Here is an 18260-nt window from a genome sequence, read left to right on the forward strand (position 1 = left end):
ATGCTCTTGCCCTGTGCATTTAGTGGGTGGTAGGTGCTTGGTAGAAGTGAGTAAAGTTAAAATTTTTCAGGGCAATGAAAAAATGCCCACGTGGATTTAAATAAACTGGATTATTAAGAGTTTGCTTAAGCAGTAAGAAGTGTTAGCATTTCATCTACTAATTAGAACTTGAAACGTGTTTTAAGATCTCCTAAAGGAGTTGGAAGTCTGACTCTTAAGATCACTGATGCAAGGCTGCTCCGGTTTGATGTTACTTTGGGAACTTCTGCCACACCATCTCTCTTCTTAGCAAACACAAGTTTTACCCCCGCAGCGGTTCTACAAAACCCTGCAGGTTCTATTCCGTACCCCCTAACCTATCCCCGCCCTGCAGATTCTACACCCTTGCAGGTCCACCTCCCCTACAGGTTCTAACCACCACCACCACACTGCAGATTCTGCAACTCCCTACAGATTCTATACCCTCTCCTCGGGCAGGTACAAATCCCCCACCCCAGTCCAAGTTCTACCATCTCACCTCAGGTTCTACCCCTCTCCCCCCGCGCAGGTTCTACCAACCTCTGCAGGTTCTCCCTTCTCCCCAACCCCTCCAAGTTTCTACCCAACCTCCCGCAGGTTCTGAACCCTCCACCCGCAGGGAGACACTCGAAATAACGGGGCGGACCGCGGAGCCAGACCATGGGCCCGCCCCGCTCTCCCAGCATGCCTTCCTCGCGCTGACGTCACCCGGAAGCCGTCGTTGACAGCAAGTCGGCTGGCAGTCCTGACCGGAAGCGGGTCGCCGACCGCCGTGCCCAGTTCGCTGACGCTGCCGCGCTGCGCGTGTCCACTTCGCTGACGCTTCCGCGCTGCGGCCCGGGCCGCGGGCGGTCGCCAAATGCCGGCGTCCAGTGTCGGGGGTTCGGTCTCCGAGCCCGCTCCGCTCCGGGCTCCAAGCGGCCCCGGCCCCAGCAGCCTTCGGGCTTCTGTAAGTGTGGGGCCTTGAAGGTCCCTGCTCCGCGGTCCTCGGGGCAGCTGAGAGACGTCTGACCGGTGCGATGAAGGCGCAGGGTCCTTGGAAATAGCACTTTGCCCGAGGGGTCTAGTTTGAGGGCGATGTCGGCGGTAGGGATAGGGAGAGACGGTTGCCTCTAGCTTTGCAGTACCAGAAGAACTTTGAGGGCCAGAAGCCCCAGCTTCCTTCCCTGAGTAGCACTCCAGGTTTCCTCACAGCCGCAACAACACAGCTTAATGCCTCAGTTCTTAATCCTGAAGCTCCTAGACAGTGAGTACCGAACATTCCCATAAAATAGGAAGAGGGCTGCCGTCTTGGAGAACCACCTGGTCCTCTCAGCCATGAAGGCAGAGACAGCACCCCCACGCCAGGGCTCCCCAGCCGAGTCCAGCTGTAGTCTTAATAATCTGTTGAGCAACCGGAAGCTGATAGCTGTGGGAGTTGTGCTCGGCTGGCTACTTGTCATCCACCTCCTGGTCAATGTGTGGCTTCTCTGCCTTTTGTGTGCATTACTAGTGGTGCTGGGAGGATGGGTAGGCCCAAATGCCATCTTGGGGACTTCAGGTCGACTGCACCTGGAACGCTTCATCCCGATAGCAGTCTGCCCTACTAACCCTGAGGCAGAGAGGCAGCTGGAACAGGAGATCAACCGCACAATCCAGATGATTATTCGTGACTTCGTGTCATCCTGGTATCGTTTAGTGAGCCAGGAGCCAGCCTTTGAGGAAGAGATGGAAGCAGCCATGAAAGGGCTGGTCCAGGAGCTCCGGAAGAGGATGGGGGAGGTGGACAATCATGCTCTTGCCCAGAGGGTCCTGACTCTCTGTGGTTGTCACCTGCAGAGCTATATTCAGGCCAAGGAGGCCACTGCAGGGAAACAGAGTGGTCCAGTTGAGCCCTCCCAGATTTGGGAGGCCTACTGTCAAGCCACTGTCCCACATCCTGCTGTGCAGAGCTCCAGTTCTGAGGTGGCCTACACACGTGGCATTGTGGATTTGTTGCTGCAAGGACTAGTGCCCAAGCCCCACTTGGAGACCCGAACTGGGCGCCACGTAGTGGTTGAACTCATCACTTGCAATGTGATCTTGCCACTGACCAGCAAGCTGTCTGACCCTGACTGGATCCACCTTGCACTCGTGGGCATCTTTTCCAAGGCCAGAGATGGTCCAGCACAAAAGGCTGAACCACTCTGCTCAGCTGGTGCCCTGGAACAGCCCTCAGTGCCCACAACTCTGCCACTGCCTGTTGAGGTGGAGAATCTGCCAGAAATGAGAGCCCCTTCTCCAGTAGCTGCCCCAGTGCTCCTAACCTGCAGTGAGCTTGATGGCCCTTCAGGCCATTCTCCAGAGGTAGAAGAAGGCCATGAAGCTGTAGAAGAAGATTTGAGCGGGATACAAGAAGAAAGAAGAGTAGGAAGCAACCCATCTCATTTTCTACAGCCGGACACCCGAGGCCCTCTGTTCTTTTGTGAAGACTCAGAGCTGGAGTCTCCACTCTCTGAACTGGGCAAAGAAACCATCATGCTCATGGCTCCGGGCAGCTTCCTCTCTGACAGGCTCCACGATGCCTTGTGTGCTCTTGGGGACTCTCAGGTTCTGGGACCTAAGGACAGTGAGACATCTGAAGGAATTGATGGAGCAGAGGCTGAGGAGAGGCCAGGGACAGACTCAGAGAAAGGCCTGATGGGCCCCATGTTGAAATCCTGCCCAGAGATCCAGATCGACACAGCAGACAAGGAGGTAGAAAAAGGAAATGTCACCTCTTTGGCAGCTTTACAAGAGGGGCCAGAAAGAACCTGCCCCCCACGACCCTCATGCTTAGAGAAGGATCTTGCCAATGGTGTGAACTCTCTAGATCCTAGTCTGCCACAGGTTCTGCTCTCCTCCTCTCCAACCAATTCTCTACATTCAGCTGCCTTCAGCTTCGAGTCCCTCAGTAGTCCAGATGGCCCGGTTGTCATCCAGAATCTTCGTATCACTGGCACCATTACTGCTCGGGAGCACAGTGGCACTGGATTCCACCCGTACACACTCTATACCGTGAAGGTAACAGGATTAGAGCTGTAGTCGTGTGCTCTGGTCTGGGAGTGGGTTTGGAAAGCAGAGAACTGTGAAACTAAGAGTCTCAGGGAGACTAAACTTCTTATGTTTAATCAGTAAGCATCTTCATGTGACTAGCCTGAAGCTAATTTGTAAGGTAGAGTAAGCTCTTATCCTATACTTACATAAACAGTTCTAGAATCTCAGGGATGTTAGGATACTCAAGGGCTTATTTTTCAGTGCTTCCCAAACCTGGCTGCACCTCAGAATCACTTGGGCTGCTTTATAAATATACAGATTCTGATGAGAATTTTGAAGGCTGGGTATCAAGATTATATATATATGTTTATATATATGTATTTGTATGTATGTATATGTATTTATATATATATATATATATATATGTATGTATGTAAGACCTTCCAGGATACTTGGAAGCAGCCTGTCTTAAGGCCGGTTGTGGGAAACTGCTGCTTTCGTCTAATGAGCCTCCTGGTACTTAAAACCCTTTGAGATAATCTTTGCCAAGTGGGTCCCATGTCTATGCTTAAATGGCTTATAATGCCTCCAGAACTGAGAAACTTGCTACCTTCTGAGGTGTATATGTGTAAATAACCTACCTTCCTAACACAAAGTACAAAAGATAGTAGTACTTTTTAAAAGAAAAAAATTAAGGTAGAATTTGGGGAAGATAGTTTCTGGGGAAGACACTGTCCATTGGATTTTACTTTCCTTCCCCTTGAAGTTTTTCTCATTCTGAGTCCCTACCAGCATGCACAAGCCTCAGTGCCACACTCCTCCGCATTAAATTCCAGCCCAAGTATGAGGAAGAAGTTCCTCTCCTTGGTCTGCTTAACACAGCTGGAGCATGAAGCTACTGTTTTTTAAAATAGTGTTAAGAATTTTCAAGTATCAGACAAAATGGAAATAATTAGAAAAATGCATATAGACATAAACTTATAAAATAGACAAGTTTTCAAAATACAGATGCTTTGCCGTACAGCAACTCAGTCTACCCTCGAAGGATTGGGATAACGTTGCTAACATTTTGCCCGGCTTTTTGTCCTAATTCTGGGTCTTTATATGATGGATATCTTTTTCACATGTGTTATCTTCCTAGTTATTTTATCTCCGATTTATGACGAATTCCAACACTGACATTAAACAGCCATTTTTCCCTCCTTGTTAGCAGGGGAAAAAATGATTTGATGGATAGAATTTTTTAAGTTCTTTCTCCTCTTATTCTTTTTGCTCTTGCTAAAGATTGATACCTGCTATCGCTTATTTCCAAGTAAGCATTAGAAGAGGACAAAGTGAAAAATGAGCAACAAAATAACACAGCCAGTTGTGTGTGGTTTGAGAGATTGGGTTTAGATTTTTATGTGAACATGTTATAACGGTGATTTTAAATTGTATATCAATATTATTGTACTTTTTAATGATAAAGCTATTTTCAGTTTTTAGAATGAAAGTGAAGGTCCCAGTACTGAACAATCCTTCAGAGAGCTCAGTATTCCACAGAAAGTTATCTTAATCCCCAGGTTCTCCAAGTCTGAGAGCCCCCACCCTGCATTCCGCCCGTTCCTTTTATCTGGGTCTTTCCTTTCTCAGTATTGGCAGGAAGGACCACTCACTCACAGCAGTACAGAATGGATATCTCACCTTGTCTCTAAAAATAATTGTAAAGCACCAGCCTCAAGTCCTGCCAGTGAGACTGTTCTTTTCCCTATCATTTTCCCAGAATATAGTACCTCTTTTGAGCAATAACTGTAACCTACTTGTGGTAAGAATGAGCACACATGCAATTATACCCCAGCATTTCATTCTTTTAACTGCTCTTTCAAAATGACTGCCCATATATTGAGTTGGAGCCCTCATGCTTTTCAGTGTGTTTGCCTTCTTAAGTCATCTTTTCAAACATGCTAGCCTTCCAAGCATAGGAAGACAGACAACTTTTACCCCTTACAGTGTCTCCAATCTTCATATGACCTCTGAGCATACAAATGATGTGTATTTAGGGGGAAAAAATAAGTTTAGCTCTAAGAATAACAATTAGGAAGATTCATCTGCAAAGCAAAGGCACATATCCTTTATGCATTCTAGGCGCAAATTATTTTTGTTCATCTACTGTTCTAGATTATTTGTTTTTCCCTAACTACTACAGTCAGTGGTTGAGTGTGATGGCAAATGGTTAGTTTTTTATAATGTTATATCTCTATAATTTAGGGGTGAAAGAGATGGAATTGCTTTTATAGAAATTATGCTTTCAGTTTTATACTCTATTGGGATTTGAAAAAAAAATGGTTATATAGCTATTTTTATGAGGAATGTATCTGGGAGAAGGGGCTTTGGAGATGGAAGTAGAAGTGGGGAGCAGTAAAACTCATTTCTGACTTTCTGGGCCACATATATTAGGAAGTGCATCTCATTCTTTAATTCAGCCACCCTTGGACTTTGAGTTATTCATTACAACCCAGGGCAACAAACAGATATAGTAAGTTCTAGGATAGGATAGAAAAATCTCCTCTCCCCCTTCCTTTACTCCCTTCTTACTCTGTGCCCAATGAGCAAAGAAGCATTAAAGCCAAAATAGAAGATTGCCTAAACCTGGCTTATTCAACCAATAAATTCCTTCATTCAATAGTATGAAACAGCACTGGACGGTGAGAACAGCAGCAGCCTGCAGCAGTTGGCCTACCACACTGTGAATCGCCGCTACAGGGAGTTCTTAAATCTGCAGACCCGTCTGGAGGAGAAACCAGATCTACGAAAGTTCATCAAAAGTCAGGAGTTTCCCTGGTCCTAGATTTCGTACTTGCTTTCTGCATCTAGCCACCCTCATCTGAGGGCTTGGTGGCCCAGTGGTTTGTGGAGTGGGGTGGAAGGGGAAAGCACAGCCTCAAAAGTCCTATGCTACTGGTTTGCATCAGGAGTTTTGGGTGTCAGTCTAAACAGCACGGACCCCATCCTTTCTGAGGTAACCCTATGCTACCAGATACTTGATTCTGAAGCCCCATCTAGTTTGAGCTTAAGAAAGAAGCTTTCAGATCTCTACCTATGCCCATGAGGTAGTAAGAAGAATTAAATTATCTTTTCCATTCCATAGATTGATCTCTCTTGAATATTAAAATAGAATCCAAGGATCTTTTGCCCACCTCTTTCTTTTAACAACCAGGCTTTTTTTGCCTGCTATTTGAAAATGTGATGAAATCTAACTCTTTAAATAAGCTAGTAAAATGGCTTTTGTTGTTCTGTTGGACACCCAAGTTAACATGTTAATTTTTGGCATAAATTGTGAATTTCAAGTATCTTTTCTTTTCTGCTAACCGTAGCTAATAGTGGGCTTGGGTACACTTGAATATGTGTACCAGTTTCTCTTATGTGGCTAAGCTCATTAAATTCTTGTAACAGCCTATTAGATAGATACTATCATTATTCTCATTTTATAGAAAAATAAATGAAGCCAAAGAAAGATTAAATAACTTGCCTAAGGTCGTTATTTTATTAGGGAGTGGGGCAAAATTAAACTTGGGCAATTGGACTGGAGAGTCCTCTCTCACAGCCACAGTGCTGTGTGGCCTCTTATACCTTGGTATTGATATTAATACATAAGGTATATGCATTATATCCCTGGAGAATATTTGTAACTCCTAAAATTAAAAAAATCCCGGTTCTGCTTTCTTTATATGTATGATGCATTTTATATACATCAACCACTTAATAAATGCTAAGCAAATAAACTTTTTATTGTGCTTTTGTTTTTTTTTTTCAGATGTGAAGGGTCCTAAAAAGCTCTTTCCAGACCTTCCATTTGGAAACATGGATAGTGACAGAGTAGAAGCCCGGAAGAGCCTCCTAGAATCATTCCTAAAGGTTGGCATCCTTCCTTGGTTCTGCTGTCATTTTAACCACAACCAAGCTCCCAAGCCAAGGTGGGGAGGTATGGGTACTGTAATTTCTCTCTAAAGTCCTTTATGTCTTATATTTGCAGCAACTATGTGCCATTCCTGAGATTGCTAACAGTGAGGAGATGCAAGAGTTCCTTGCTCTCAATACAGATGCTCGAATTGCCTTTGTCAAGAAACCATTCATGGTCTCCAGAATAGACAAGGTACCAGCAGGGCCAGCATGCCCATCTTTAGTTTGTATCCGTGAGAGTAGAATGCATGGGGGAAGGGGTAATCGACGATTGAGAGAAGCAGCACAAAGGACCCACAGAACATGGACTAGAATTTTCAAGACCTATTGCCAATCTTGTCATCAACTTGCTGAATTACAGTGAGCAGTTGTTGGGAAACATATGTATATGAGATGTATACATATGTAAACAGATATGTATTTCATATATATAAAATATGTATTCATATCTCATAGGGATGTTGAGATGTGTTATTCTGGTGGAAATCACCCTGTCTCTCCACAGACATATGGGGCAAGAGTCTTTTAGAGATGAAGGTTATCCCCAGTGTGGGCCCCTGAGGAAAGAGAATGCTTAGACAGGAAACCAAGCTAGATTGAATGTAGTGATTCTTCTGAGACACCCAAGAGGGTGTCTCAGGGCCTTTGGAGGTTGGAGAAGGGCATTTGTGTAGCATATTAAAGAGCCTGTAGGCAGCTGTTACCAACCATATTATCAGAGTCTTCAGAGCAGAAGGATGAATTTTATCAAAAGGGTTTGTGTTCTAAGAGGTTGGAAAGGGCTCATTGGCAGGAGAGGGGCCTTTTTCTCCTCTAAACTTCAGGGAATAAAGTGGAATTTCTGTGTTAGGTGCGCTGTGTTATGTGGGAAAAGCTACAAAATGTAAAGAATTGGACTCAGTAAAATCCCCAACGTCCCATACAGACCATTCATTTCTTGATTCTCTTTGTATCTACTTGCTAGAGAGCTGTTTTGTGTGAGATACTGTACTAATTGCTATTGATACAACAGGGTACAAGGCAGACAAGTCCCTCCCCTCAAGAAGTGCAAAGACTACAATCTTTCAAGTCAAGAGCGGTTTCTGTTTTCTGAGCTGCATAATCTATATTCATGCTTTACTCTATGTTTTTTCCTTGGCCTGTTACCCCTTAAAGACTGAATTGGCCGTTTTAGCCTTGTCTTAGCTGTGCTAGCTATGCAACCTGGGGAGAATTAACTCAGAATGAATTAGAAAAGGAGCGGAGCTGTTCTGAGTCTTGCAGCCTTCATTCGTGAGAGAACCAAAGGGAAAAGAAATATTTTCTTTGCTATTTTAGAGTGTTTTTTGTTTTTTGTTGTTTTTAGTATATCATCCGTTTTAGCAAACATCTTTGTCATTTTCCTATTCTGAGAAATACAGAAAATCTCTTCTTGAATGAGGATTATTTTATTTGGCTTAAATAAACTTTAGGTCTTTATGAGTAGAGAAGTATTGTAACAACTCCAGATAACCTTACTCTTGATCTGAGTGATTTTTGTATTCTATACATAAAAAGCAAAAAATTGAATTAACTGAAAAGACTAAATTCTTACTCTGTGTGAATCACTCTGAGCATGGTTTTTTTTTTTGAGCATGTTTTATTATATATGCCATTGGATTATATTTCTTATTTTTGATAATCTTCTTTACTCTTCCTTTTTCCCATATACTCTTGCCTTTATTACTTCTACTTTTTCACACCTTGGTGAAGGTATTATCATTTTAGGAACTAAAAACAAGTCTTGTTTACATCAAAAGAAAAAAAACAAAAAATGGAAAGTATTTCACCAGCCTGCAGAATGGTCTTTAATTATCCTACTCTTTGTTCTGGCTTCTTTTCCCTGGGTGGTATTATCTTACTCAGTGAAAGCACAGAAAAATGGAGGGTAGTTGCTGCTAAGTCAGTTGCTGGTTTCTGACTTTTCTGGTGGCTGGCATGACTCTGTTTGTCCTAATGGCACAAGGATCTGTGACATCCCTGCTTGTCCAGCTGTTTCTTTCTAGGGGGACAAAGGGCCTTACTGATCTTGTGCCTCCGGCCTCTGCAGATGGTGGTAAGTGCTATCGTGGACACCCTGAAGACGGCATTTCCTCGCTCTGAACCCCAAAGTCCCACCGAGGAGCTGAGTGAGGCTGAGACAGAAAACAAGCTTCACACAGAAGGCAAGAAGGCTAACAAGTGAGAAGCCCCTCCATTGCCTAGGGACCCTTACCCAATTCTCAGGTTGATCCCCAGTGCCCAGCCAAAGCGCCACCCCTCTTTCAAGCCTTTGAAGGGAGGAGATAAGTCATATGTTGTGTAAGCCAGTGTTTATGCAAACCCAGAGGAGCCTGTTATGCTGCATAGCAGCGCTGAGTGTTTGCTCTTTCCGTGGGAATCAAGGACGCAAAATGGCTGGGGATTTTTGACTGGAAGGAAAATCCTAGAACCTGGATATCCGCTTTCTGTGTTTCCCTGGAAAATTGAGTCGTTCCTTTCCTATTAAGATTTAGGGTTTATACCTCACCTCCGTTTGCCATCATTCTGTAAATCTTGGCTCAGAAATTACATATACTAGCAATAAACAGGAAAGGGCTAGAATGAGAACCTACGGGCTCGATGTCTTTAATGGGTTGGTTGCTGCTACTCTGTCCTGCCCTTAGTCCCAGATGTTCCTTGCGGCATTAAAGCCAGTACATGGAAGGTCGCCATATGTACGCATTTTGGAAGCTTCATTTGTATCTGGGCCATTGTAAAGAGGGAAGAAAAGTGTGTGTGTGTGTGTTTCTAGCAATCTGTCTGTCTCTGTGTTCATGTTTCATGGACCAGCAATAATTGGCAAAGAAAAAAAAAAAAAGCTCTTAGTTTTTTCTCAACAGGCTCATAATTTGAAGGATGACCATAATGCTTTTGCTTATGATAACCGTGTTCCTTGAAACTGGAAGTCCTTTTTCTGGTTTCATGTAGAATACAAGAGAATAAATAGAAATGCAGAAAGGGTACCAACAGAGAAAAATAAATAAACCCGTGATGTGTGCTACTTGTCCATTTATTCATCAACAAATGATTAATGAGTATATACCATGTGCTAGCCATTTTTCTGGCCTGTGGGGATTCAGCTATGACAGACTGGTCCCTTTTTTATGCTAGAAAAAGCCCTTTCACAAATACGTTTTAGGGGTAAAGTTTAGTACTAGTGTACTTAGTACTAGAACTATGTGGAGTTGCTGAAAATAAATTTTAAGAGAGATTTTAGGACGAAGTCTCCCCTGGCAACTATAACCACAGTAAGCTCCCAAGAATGGGTTATTCCCAAGAATAAGCAATGTTTAACGCTTGTCAACTCTTTGTGTGGGCACCAGAACCATGAATTACATTCTGTTCCTTCTCTCTGTTTCTATACCAGGTCCAGACTGAGGTTCTCTTCCAGTAAAATTGCTCCAGCCCTGAATATGAGTGAAGCACATGAGAAGATTCTTTATTGTTTCCGAGAAGGCAGTGTGGTAAGAACTTATACCTGGAGAACTTCAGTAGTTAATAGATGTGGATCCTACGGTTGTAGGCAGTGAGACATTTTCCAAAGCCAGAAAGGACTTAGGTGCATTGCTGAAGAACTTCGCCGTCATCTGGATCACTAATGTTTGTGCTGAAAGTGTTTTCTCTGAGTGTTTTTGAATTCCTGTTACTTCTGAGTTGACTTCTCAAGGGTAGTAGGATTGGAATAATAGATGACAGGATGAGAAAGAAAGTCAGTTCCTGGAAGAGAACAGATGACTCAAAATTATTTACTGTTAATGATAATCTAAAGGTAGGCTTGTTTTACTTGCAGCATGGGTAAAGGAAGAAAACTTTTCTCAGGTGGTTCCATCATCGATTGGTTCTAGACCCATGATGCTTTTGTAGGGGAGGAACCTAGAGTGCTGCATTTGCTGTCCTACTTACTGCATTCTTTATGTGAAGTGCCACTGGCTGTTTCTTCAGGAACCAGAGATCCTATCCCTGTCTGGAATGGAATCCTTTATTGAAAAACAAAGCAAGTTACTAGAAATGCAGCCAGAGGAAGCCTCAGAAAAAGATCCTGAACAAATTCCCAGAGGATGTGTGAATCATGGCTTGTCAAATATACCTGTGCCAACCCAAGACCTCAGCAAGCACGATCCAGGTAAGTGACAGAGTCTCCTCCCACAGAGATCCAGATCACTTAGAGCTTATGATTTTTGGACTTTGTGACTTCCATTTCAATTCTGTTCAGCAGAGAAAGATGTGTTATCATCAGTGTTATCATCTTTGGCATGCTTTGGCCTATCATTGAACCACTCCCTTTATCTAGGAACTTTCCTCCTGGGATATCTCAGCCCTGGTTTTCGATATCTCAGCCCTGGTTTTCTTTTGGCCTCTCTTGTGGTCCCTTCTCAGTCTACTTTGTTAGCTCCCTTTTATGCCTTCCAGAGCTTCGCTTTTGGCTCTCTCTGCTTATTCTGCGCATGCTCCCTGGTGGATGATCCCATTTGCTGATGATGTCTTCTTCCCAGTATGTACATGCAGTAGCTTACTGTGGAAATCTCCGCTTGAATATCCTGTAGGCCAAATAAAATACAGCATGTTCAATAAGGAATTGATCTTTTTCACCAAATCTATTCTTCCTCATTTACAGCTTTGCTGCCATAGCAAATGACACCATCTAGTTACCCAAGTAAAATAGGAAAGTAGAGTTGTTGAGGATGCTACTGTCTTCTTTATAAGCTTTTGAGGTAGGTCAGGTTTGTTGGCTTCCCAGGAGATAGGCAGATGTGTTCTACAGAGGCAAAAAATGAGAGTCCTGGATATTAACCAGTGTGATTTCTGATGTAGGCTTACGAGTGTTTTTTTGTTCTACCAAACCAAAAGAATCCAGCTGGGAATGAAAGATCATGAAATCCTGGGCTCAGAAGGGAAAACTAAAAGCTGATTTCACCATTGTCTATAGATACATGTGAACAAATCACCAGACCTCCCCTCTGCAGACCTCAGTTTAATGATGTAGAACAGCAGGTTAGCATCCCTTTACGTACCTCACTGGACAGTAACAGAAGTGGTCTGGTGGCAGAAGAAGATGGGTAAATAATATCATTCTAGCCAAAAATCATGAAAATTTGAATATCATATTCTAAAGGGGTGGTTTATGTCTGAGCCTTTCTCCCAGTTTGAAGAGACTCAGAACTCTGAAATTTCATATGATGGGGAAGTTACCGTTTTCTTCAAGATTACTTGTTGTCTTTATATTCTTATTTTTACTGCTATTGCTTATTGTCACCACATGGTGGCGGCTCCAGGCAAATGCTAGACCTGAGTAAATGGAATTGAGGATGGCTCAGGCTCTAGATGTTATTTCCCAAGGAACTGAATAGCCCACCTTTGAAGAAATGACTAAAAATAAACGTGTTAGCTTCTATGCCCCCTTAGAAGTGCAGATAAAGAAAATCTATATTGGACAGGGTACAGAGAGAAGTTGGATTCAGTTCTAACAGATCCATCAAATCTGAAATCATGCATGTTTTAAAGAACTCTTGAAGAAGGCTGGCCCAGGGAATACCCATTGGTCCTGAAAAATTATTGTTAATTAATTATTTAACATTCATCACAGTAGTAGCACCAAGTATCTCAGATTCATTCTATATTCTGTACTCCCGGGGAAATAAATCAGAGGTAACATTACCTCCCCTCACTCCCCAATCAGGGTTAGAGAACAGGTGCTTTCAGAATCTGTAAAATACATCTCTTCGGGAAACTCAAGTTTGGCCTGTGTGAACACGTTGGCGGTTCTTCCAATCTTCTAGACAGGAGACAGATCAGTACTCCATCAAGGCATTTTACCAGTGGTCTGGTAGAACTAAATGCTGTCCAAAAATCAAACAAGTATGCTGAATCCCAACCCAACAGCTCTGTAATGAAGGTGCTTTCAAAGCAGGTTTTTGCTTGAAAATGAAACCCAAATATGCTGCCCACAACATTTCCATGATGCTTTGTGGGGGCAAGTGGAATGGGAGCATGGAAGAGACTTGGCCTTGCCAATTCCAGTTAATCATCCATGATGAGCACTCATTTGGAACAAAATGACTGTATTTCTGGGGGAAATTTCAGAAGAAAGAAGAGCTAGCACGGCAAAATAATTGTATTTAGAATCTGTAAAAATAAAAAACATTTACCAAATGACAGAATATCAAGAACAGGAACAGAAAAAGTATATAAACAAATTATAGAGCCTAGCAACAAACTTTTTAGATATGAAGTAAGTGTCTCTTCATCTGTGTCAGAGTGGCTACAGAAGTCCAAGATGGAGAAGACCACGTGCCCATGTGCACACAGAAATATGTCCCCCAAGTCCCAGTTTCTTCTGGTTACCTTTGCAGCCTTTTCATTCCTAGGGACAGAGACAGAGTTAGCTGACACAGCCCTGGATCTGCTTCTCTTGCTGCTAATGGAACAGTGGAGATGGCTCTGTACAGAAAACATGCAGAAAGTTCTTCATCTTGTCTTTGGGACCCTAATTCAGAGGTAAGACTGTTGAGTTCTCTTTCACATTAGAGTCTAAAATTGGACATGAGTTAGAGATGACACTGAATTCTTCCCCAGGATGTATAGGTGTATAGTCCAGGAGACCTGTAACATGAGGTTTGCTGTTTTAGGGAGGCAGACTGCCTGGCAGGTATCAGAGAGTTTTCACTAACCACCTTGTCTAAGGTTTAAATGTGGCTGGTTCTCAGATGTTGAACATACCCAGCGTTGTTACAGACCATGCCTGTGGTATTAGTACTTTAATTGAGCCTCTTCTGCACCAGGACCAGTTCTTCACCCACTTATACCCCCAGTCCTCTACCCCTCACCCTTTTACCATGGACATTTATTTCTTTTAACTGAGAATATAGTTATTGTGATAATAAATGATGGAAGAGACAAGCTGAAAATGGAACAGTGTTATTAAAATAAAATTGTCTCTTGGGGAGGGTGAGGCACATAAATATTCACAACAGGAGGACTTCCTAACCTAGAGATGGAAAAGAAAGAAGGATACTTGGATTTGAAACTTAGACTTTAATCCAGACTTTGTGATCTCCTGAGAGCTCTGTGCACATACAGGGTTTTTAGCTGCTAACTCTAGCCGTGGAACTGATATAAACTTCAATAAACTAAAGAAGGCCTGAGTCTCTGAACAGGGAGATAGGCTTAGACTACTCTTGCCTGATCTCTCTCTACTTGTGAGTCACCCTGACATATCCCAAAGTAAGGAGCAGCCAAATCCTGGCCTCTTCCATCAATCAGCTTGTGGCTGATGCCAACAGGTCACTCAAAAAAAGAATATATTCCTTTAAGCAAAAATTATGTACCTGTGCATAATCTACTAACAACATGTATAAAAAACTATTAACAACATACATTTAAATCTCCCCATTTTAAAAGTTAGTTAGGATCAGGAAGACTAAATAGCTTTAGTCATAGAGTAAGTGAAAGAAGAAGATGCACATTTATATGTACTGACTGTTGATCATATGCCAGCTCATGACCTCTAAATGAGGTAGGTATCCCCATTTTAGAGGAAAGGAAAATAGAGCTTGGAAATGTCAACTAACATGCCCAAGGTCATGGTAACACAACTGAACTTGAAGCTGGGTTTGTTTGACTCTGTCTTAGTTTGCCAGGGTTGCTATGACAAATACCACACTGTGGATTGGCTTAAAAAATGAGAATTTATTATCTCACAATTTTGGAGGCTAGAAGCCCAAAATCAAGGTGTCTACAGGTCGTGCTTTCTCCTGTAGCCTGTAGCATTCTGGTGCTTACTTGACACAATCCTTGGGTTCCTTGGCATGCATCGCTGCCTATGTCACTTGGTGATCTCATTCATTCTCTGGTTTCTGGCCAAATCTGACTTTTATTCTGTATTCAGTTTCCTTTGCTTGAAAGGAATTCAATCATGGATTAAGGCCCACCTTGATTCAGTTTGGCCTCATCTAAATAGGATCTTCACAGATCTTCTTCACAGATGAGTCCACACTTTACTACCAATAGCATCTTTCATAGGTCCTGTTTACAAACAGGTTCACACCCCCAGGACCAGGGCTTAGGACTTGAACTTGTCTTTGGTGGTGTTCTAGTTTGCTAGCTGCCAGAATGAATATACCAGAAATGGAATGGCTTTTAAAAAAAGGAAATTTAAAAAGTTGCTAGTTTACTAGCTAGTTCTAAGGCCAAGAAAATGTCCCAGTTGAAACCAGTCTATAGAAATGTCCAATCTAAGGCATCCTGGAAAGGATACCTTGGTTCAGGAAGACCAATGAAGTTCAGGGTTTCTCTCTCAAGTGGAAAGGCACATGGCAAACACAGTCAGTTTCTCTCTCATTTGGAAAGGCACATGGTGAACACGGTCAGGGTTTCTCTCTCATCTGGAAAGGCATGTGGCATATATGGCATCATCTGCTAGCTTCCTCTCCTGACTTCTATTTCATGAAGCTCCCTGGGAGGTGTTTTCCTTTTTCATCTCCAAAGGTCGCTGGAGGTAGACTCTGCTTCTCGTGGCTATGTCATTCTTCTCTGCTCTCTCTCCAAAATGTTTCCTCTTTTATAGGATTCCAGTAAACTAATCAAGACCCACCCGACCCAGCTTAACAACCACTCTTGATTAAATCACATCTCTGGGGAGATGATCTGATTACAGTTTCAAAAATACAATGCTGAGTAGGGATTAGAAGAAACAGCTGCCTTTACAAAATGGGATTAGAATTAAAACATGGCTTTTCTAGGGTACATACATCATTTCAAATCAGCACAGGTAGGGACGTGATACAATCCCCAATAGACTCCAAAGTCAATGTGCTTTGTCCCTAAAAATGTCTGAATAAGATACACATGTACAATGCTGACTGGTCTTTATGCATTCAGGCTTTCCCCCTTGTCCCTAATCTGTCCTCTGCCCTGCCACCAAAGTGCTATTTCAGCAAAGAAAATCTGATTATATATTCTCCACTTGAAAATCCTCCACACAGTACCCTACTGCCTACAAAAGTCATTTCTCCAATGTATTTCCCAGAGTTCTGTGATTCCATAGAGGTGCTTCTGAAGCCACTTTAGAGGCTGAGGGAAAGACTGTGTGTACCATGATCTAATGAAAGCAATTCCACTTCACTTATTTGAATAGACTGGAGATCTAGACAAGGTTTTGTTTGAAAAAGGGGCTCCACTGTGTTAAAAATATATACAACAGACATAGACACACAGAAAAACTCTCATTTAGAGTATAAAATTCCACCTCCTTTCTTTCTTAGCCTGATCTGTTGCCATCCTTTTCCCCAGTCTCCCCATGCAAACTCTCCATCCTTGCCTGAACATTCTGTGGTCTCTCTTCCTCCAGGACTTTGCACATTCTGCTGTCTATAGCTGAAGACCTTTCTCTACTCCCTCTCTTTGTCCCTGACTTTCCCTCTTCTCATCTGCTTGGTGTATCACTAAACTTTATTCAAAGACTGAGAATTAAATGCCGTTTATTCTGTGAAAACTTCTCTAGCATCCTCTCCCACTTTCCCTCAGAATTAATCTCTACTCCCAGAATTTTGATAATGCTACTTACCTCAATATATCATAAATTATTGGCCTCTCTCCCTAGACCAGTGGTCCTCAACCAGGAGGTAATTTTGCCTCCAGGGGACTTTTGACTATCCATGTAGAAATTTTTGGTTGTCAAACTGGGGAGGCTGGAGAAGGGCAGGATGCTACTGGCATTAAGTAGGTAGAAGACAAGGATACTTCTAAACATCCTACAGTGCCAGGACAGGACCTTCCCCTCGCCCCCATCTCTACAACCGACAGTGAACTGTCCTGCTCAAAATGTCACTAGGGCCAAGGTTGAGAAGCTCTACCCTGGAGTATAAACTCTTTGAGGGCCAGAACTGGCTATGTTTCCAGCAGCTTATCCAAGTCTGGACAAGTTTAATGCCCATTAAATATTTGGTAAAGAAATAAACATTTTCCTTCCCAATACCTTTGTACTTGAAAGTATAATCTTAGATTTTATTGTCACTTGTAAATGTTGCTAATTAGGCCTTCATTTTTCTTTTCCTTCTGTTGAACTTCCCTTTGCTGATCTTCTAGGTGCTTTCAAAAATGGGAAGATGCTGAAACTAATTAGTATGTAATAATTATTGCCTCCTGCTTGGAGTAATTTATGTGATGAATTGATTGCAGGATACAAAAAATTACTCACGAGGAGTAGGAAAGTATAGATGAGTCAGGAGAAATTTTTTAAAAGTTGAGATCCATATATAAAAAGGCAGGAAGAAGTTTACCTATAGTTTAAATAACTTGGAATAAAGGCTTGAATAAGCAGATAAAAGAGTGAGAAGTATATTTGGCAGTGAAAGGAGGATAGATAACCAAAGAAGTGCTGTTTCATGTTGCTATGCTCCTTGGAGTGCTAAGTCAGGAAAACTGAATACAGGGGAAGTGCAGACTATGAGAATTTCAAGCCAGGTTGCTTTACCTCTGTGGGAAATGATTATAAGTTCTCTAGTGAAGGGAGAAGAGATGAAAATAAGGTGCAGTGAGTAGGGATGCAAAAAAGTAATTCTACTATGATGTCTAAGTTATTTCTTTTATTTTTTTTTTTAAGAGAACTTGTGGGAAATAAAAAAAAATAGAAGTTGTGGGTTTACAAAACAGTTATTTATAAAATACAGGATTCCTGTGTACCACTTCATCACCAATACCTTGGTGTGAAACATTTGTAACTATTGATGGTAGTACTTTTTTTATAATTGTGCTATTTTTTAACATCATAACTTTTATTATAATCGATGAAGGATTATTAAGATAGTTCTATCGTTCATTATTTACATTAGGTGTATTTTTCCCATATGCAACCCTGTTATTACCACCGAGTATTAATATTGTACATTTGTTATAATTCATGAGAGGACATTCTTATGCTTGTACTATTAATTATGCTCCATTGTCTACTATAGGGTTCACTGTGTTGTACATCCCTATGTTTTATTTAACTTTTATTCTGGTAATATACATCCTAAACTTTCCTCTTTTAACCACATTCACCTACATATTCACCTATTACTGTTGTTTATACTTACAATAATGGACTACCATCACCACCATCCATTTCCAAATTTTTACCATCAGCCTAAGTAGAAAATCTGTACAAATTGTCAACTCCCCATTCTCTAGGACCAGTGTATCCCTTCCTTACCTATATTACAGATTCTGGCTCTGTGAGTTTGCTTATTATAATTAGTTCAAAACAGTGTGATCGTACAGTATTTGTCTTT

At 42.1% G+C, this 18260-nt stretch overlaps 1 protein-coding gene across 6 annotated transcripts in view; it reads left to right on the top strand.

Annotated features, from left to right (window-relative positions):
- The first annotated feature begins 791 nt into the window (after positions 1-791).
- SNX19 (sorting nexin 19) overlaps positions 792-18260 on the top strand; it is a 45604-nt gene continuing 28135 nt past the window's right edge. For 4 of the 6 annotated variants that reach the window (XM_077112411.1, XM_077112412.1, XM_077112410.1 and 1 more), the window contains exons 1-8: positions 833-3039; positions 5678-5816; positions 6806-6906; positions 7025-7144; positions 9020-9150; positions 10358-10454; positions 10933-11113; positions 13356-13485. In XM_077112411.1, coding sequence (XP_076968526.1) covers positions 1336-3039; positions 5678-5816; positions 6806-6906; positions 7025-7144; positions 9020-9150; positions 10358-10454; positions 10933-11113; positions 13356-13485 — 2603 coding nt within the window. In that variant the 5' untranslated portion in view covers positions 833-1335. Of the gene's footprint in view, positions 3040-5677; positions 5817-6805; positions 6907-7024; positions 7145-9019; positions 9151-10357; positions 10455-10932; positions 11114-13355; positions 13486-18260 lie in introns of all 6 variants that reach the window. The other 2 variants (XM_077112414.1, XM_077112415.1) reach the window with 2 other exon arrangements.

Source organism: Tamandua tetradactyla, chromosome 8, assembly GCF_023851605.1.
Source record: "Tamandua tetradactyla isolate mTamTet1 chromosome 8, mTamTet1.pri, whole genome shotgun sequence".
Lineage (NCBI taxonomy): Eukaryota > Metazoa > Chordata > Mammalia > Pilosa > Myrmecophagidae > Tamandua > Tamandua tetradactyla.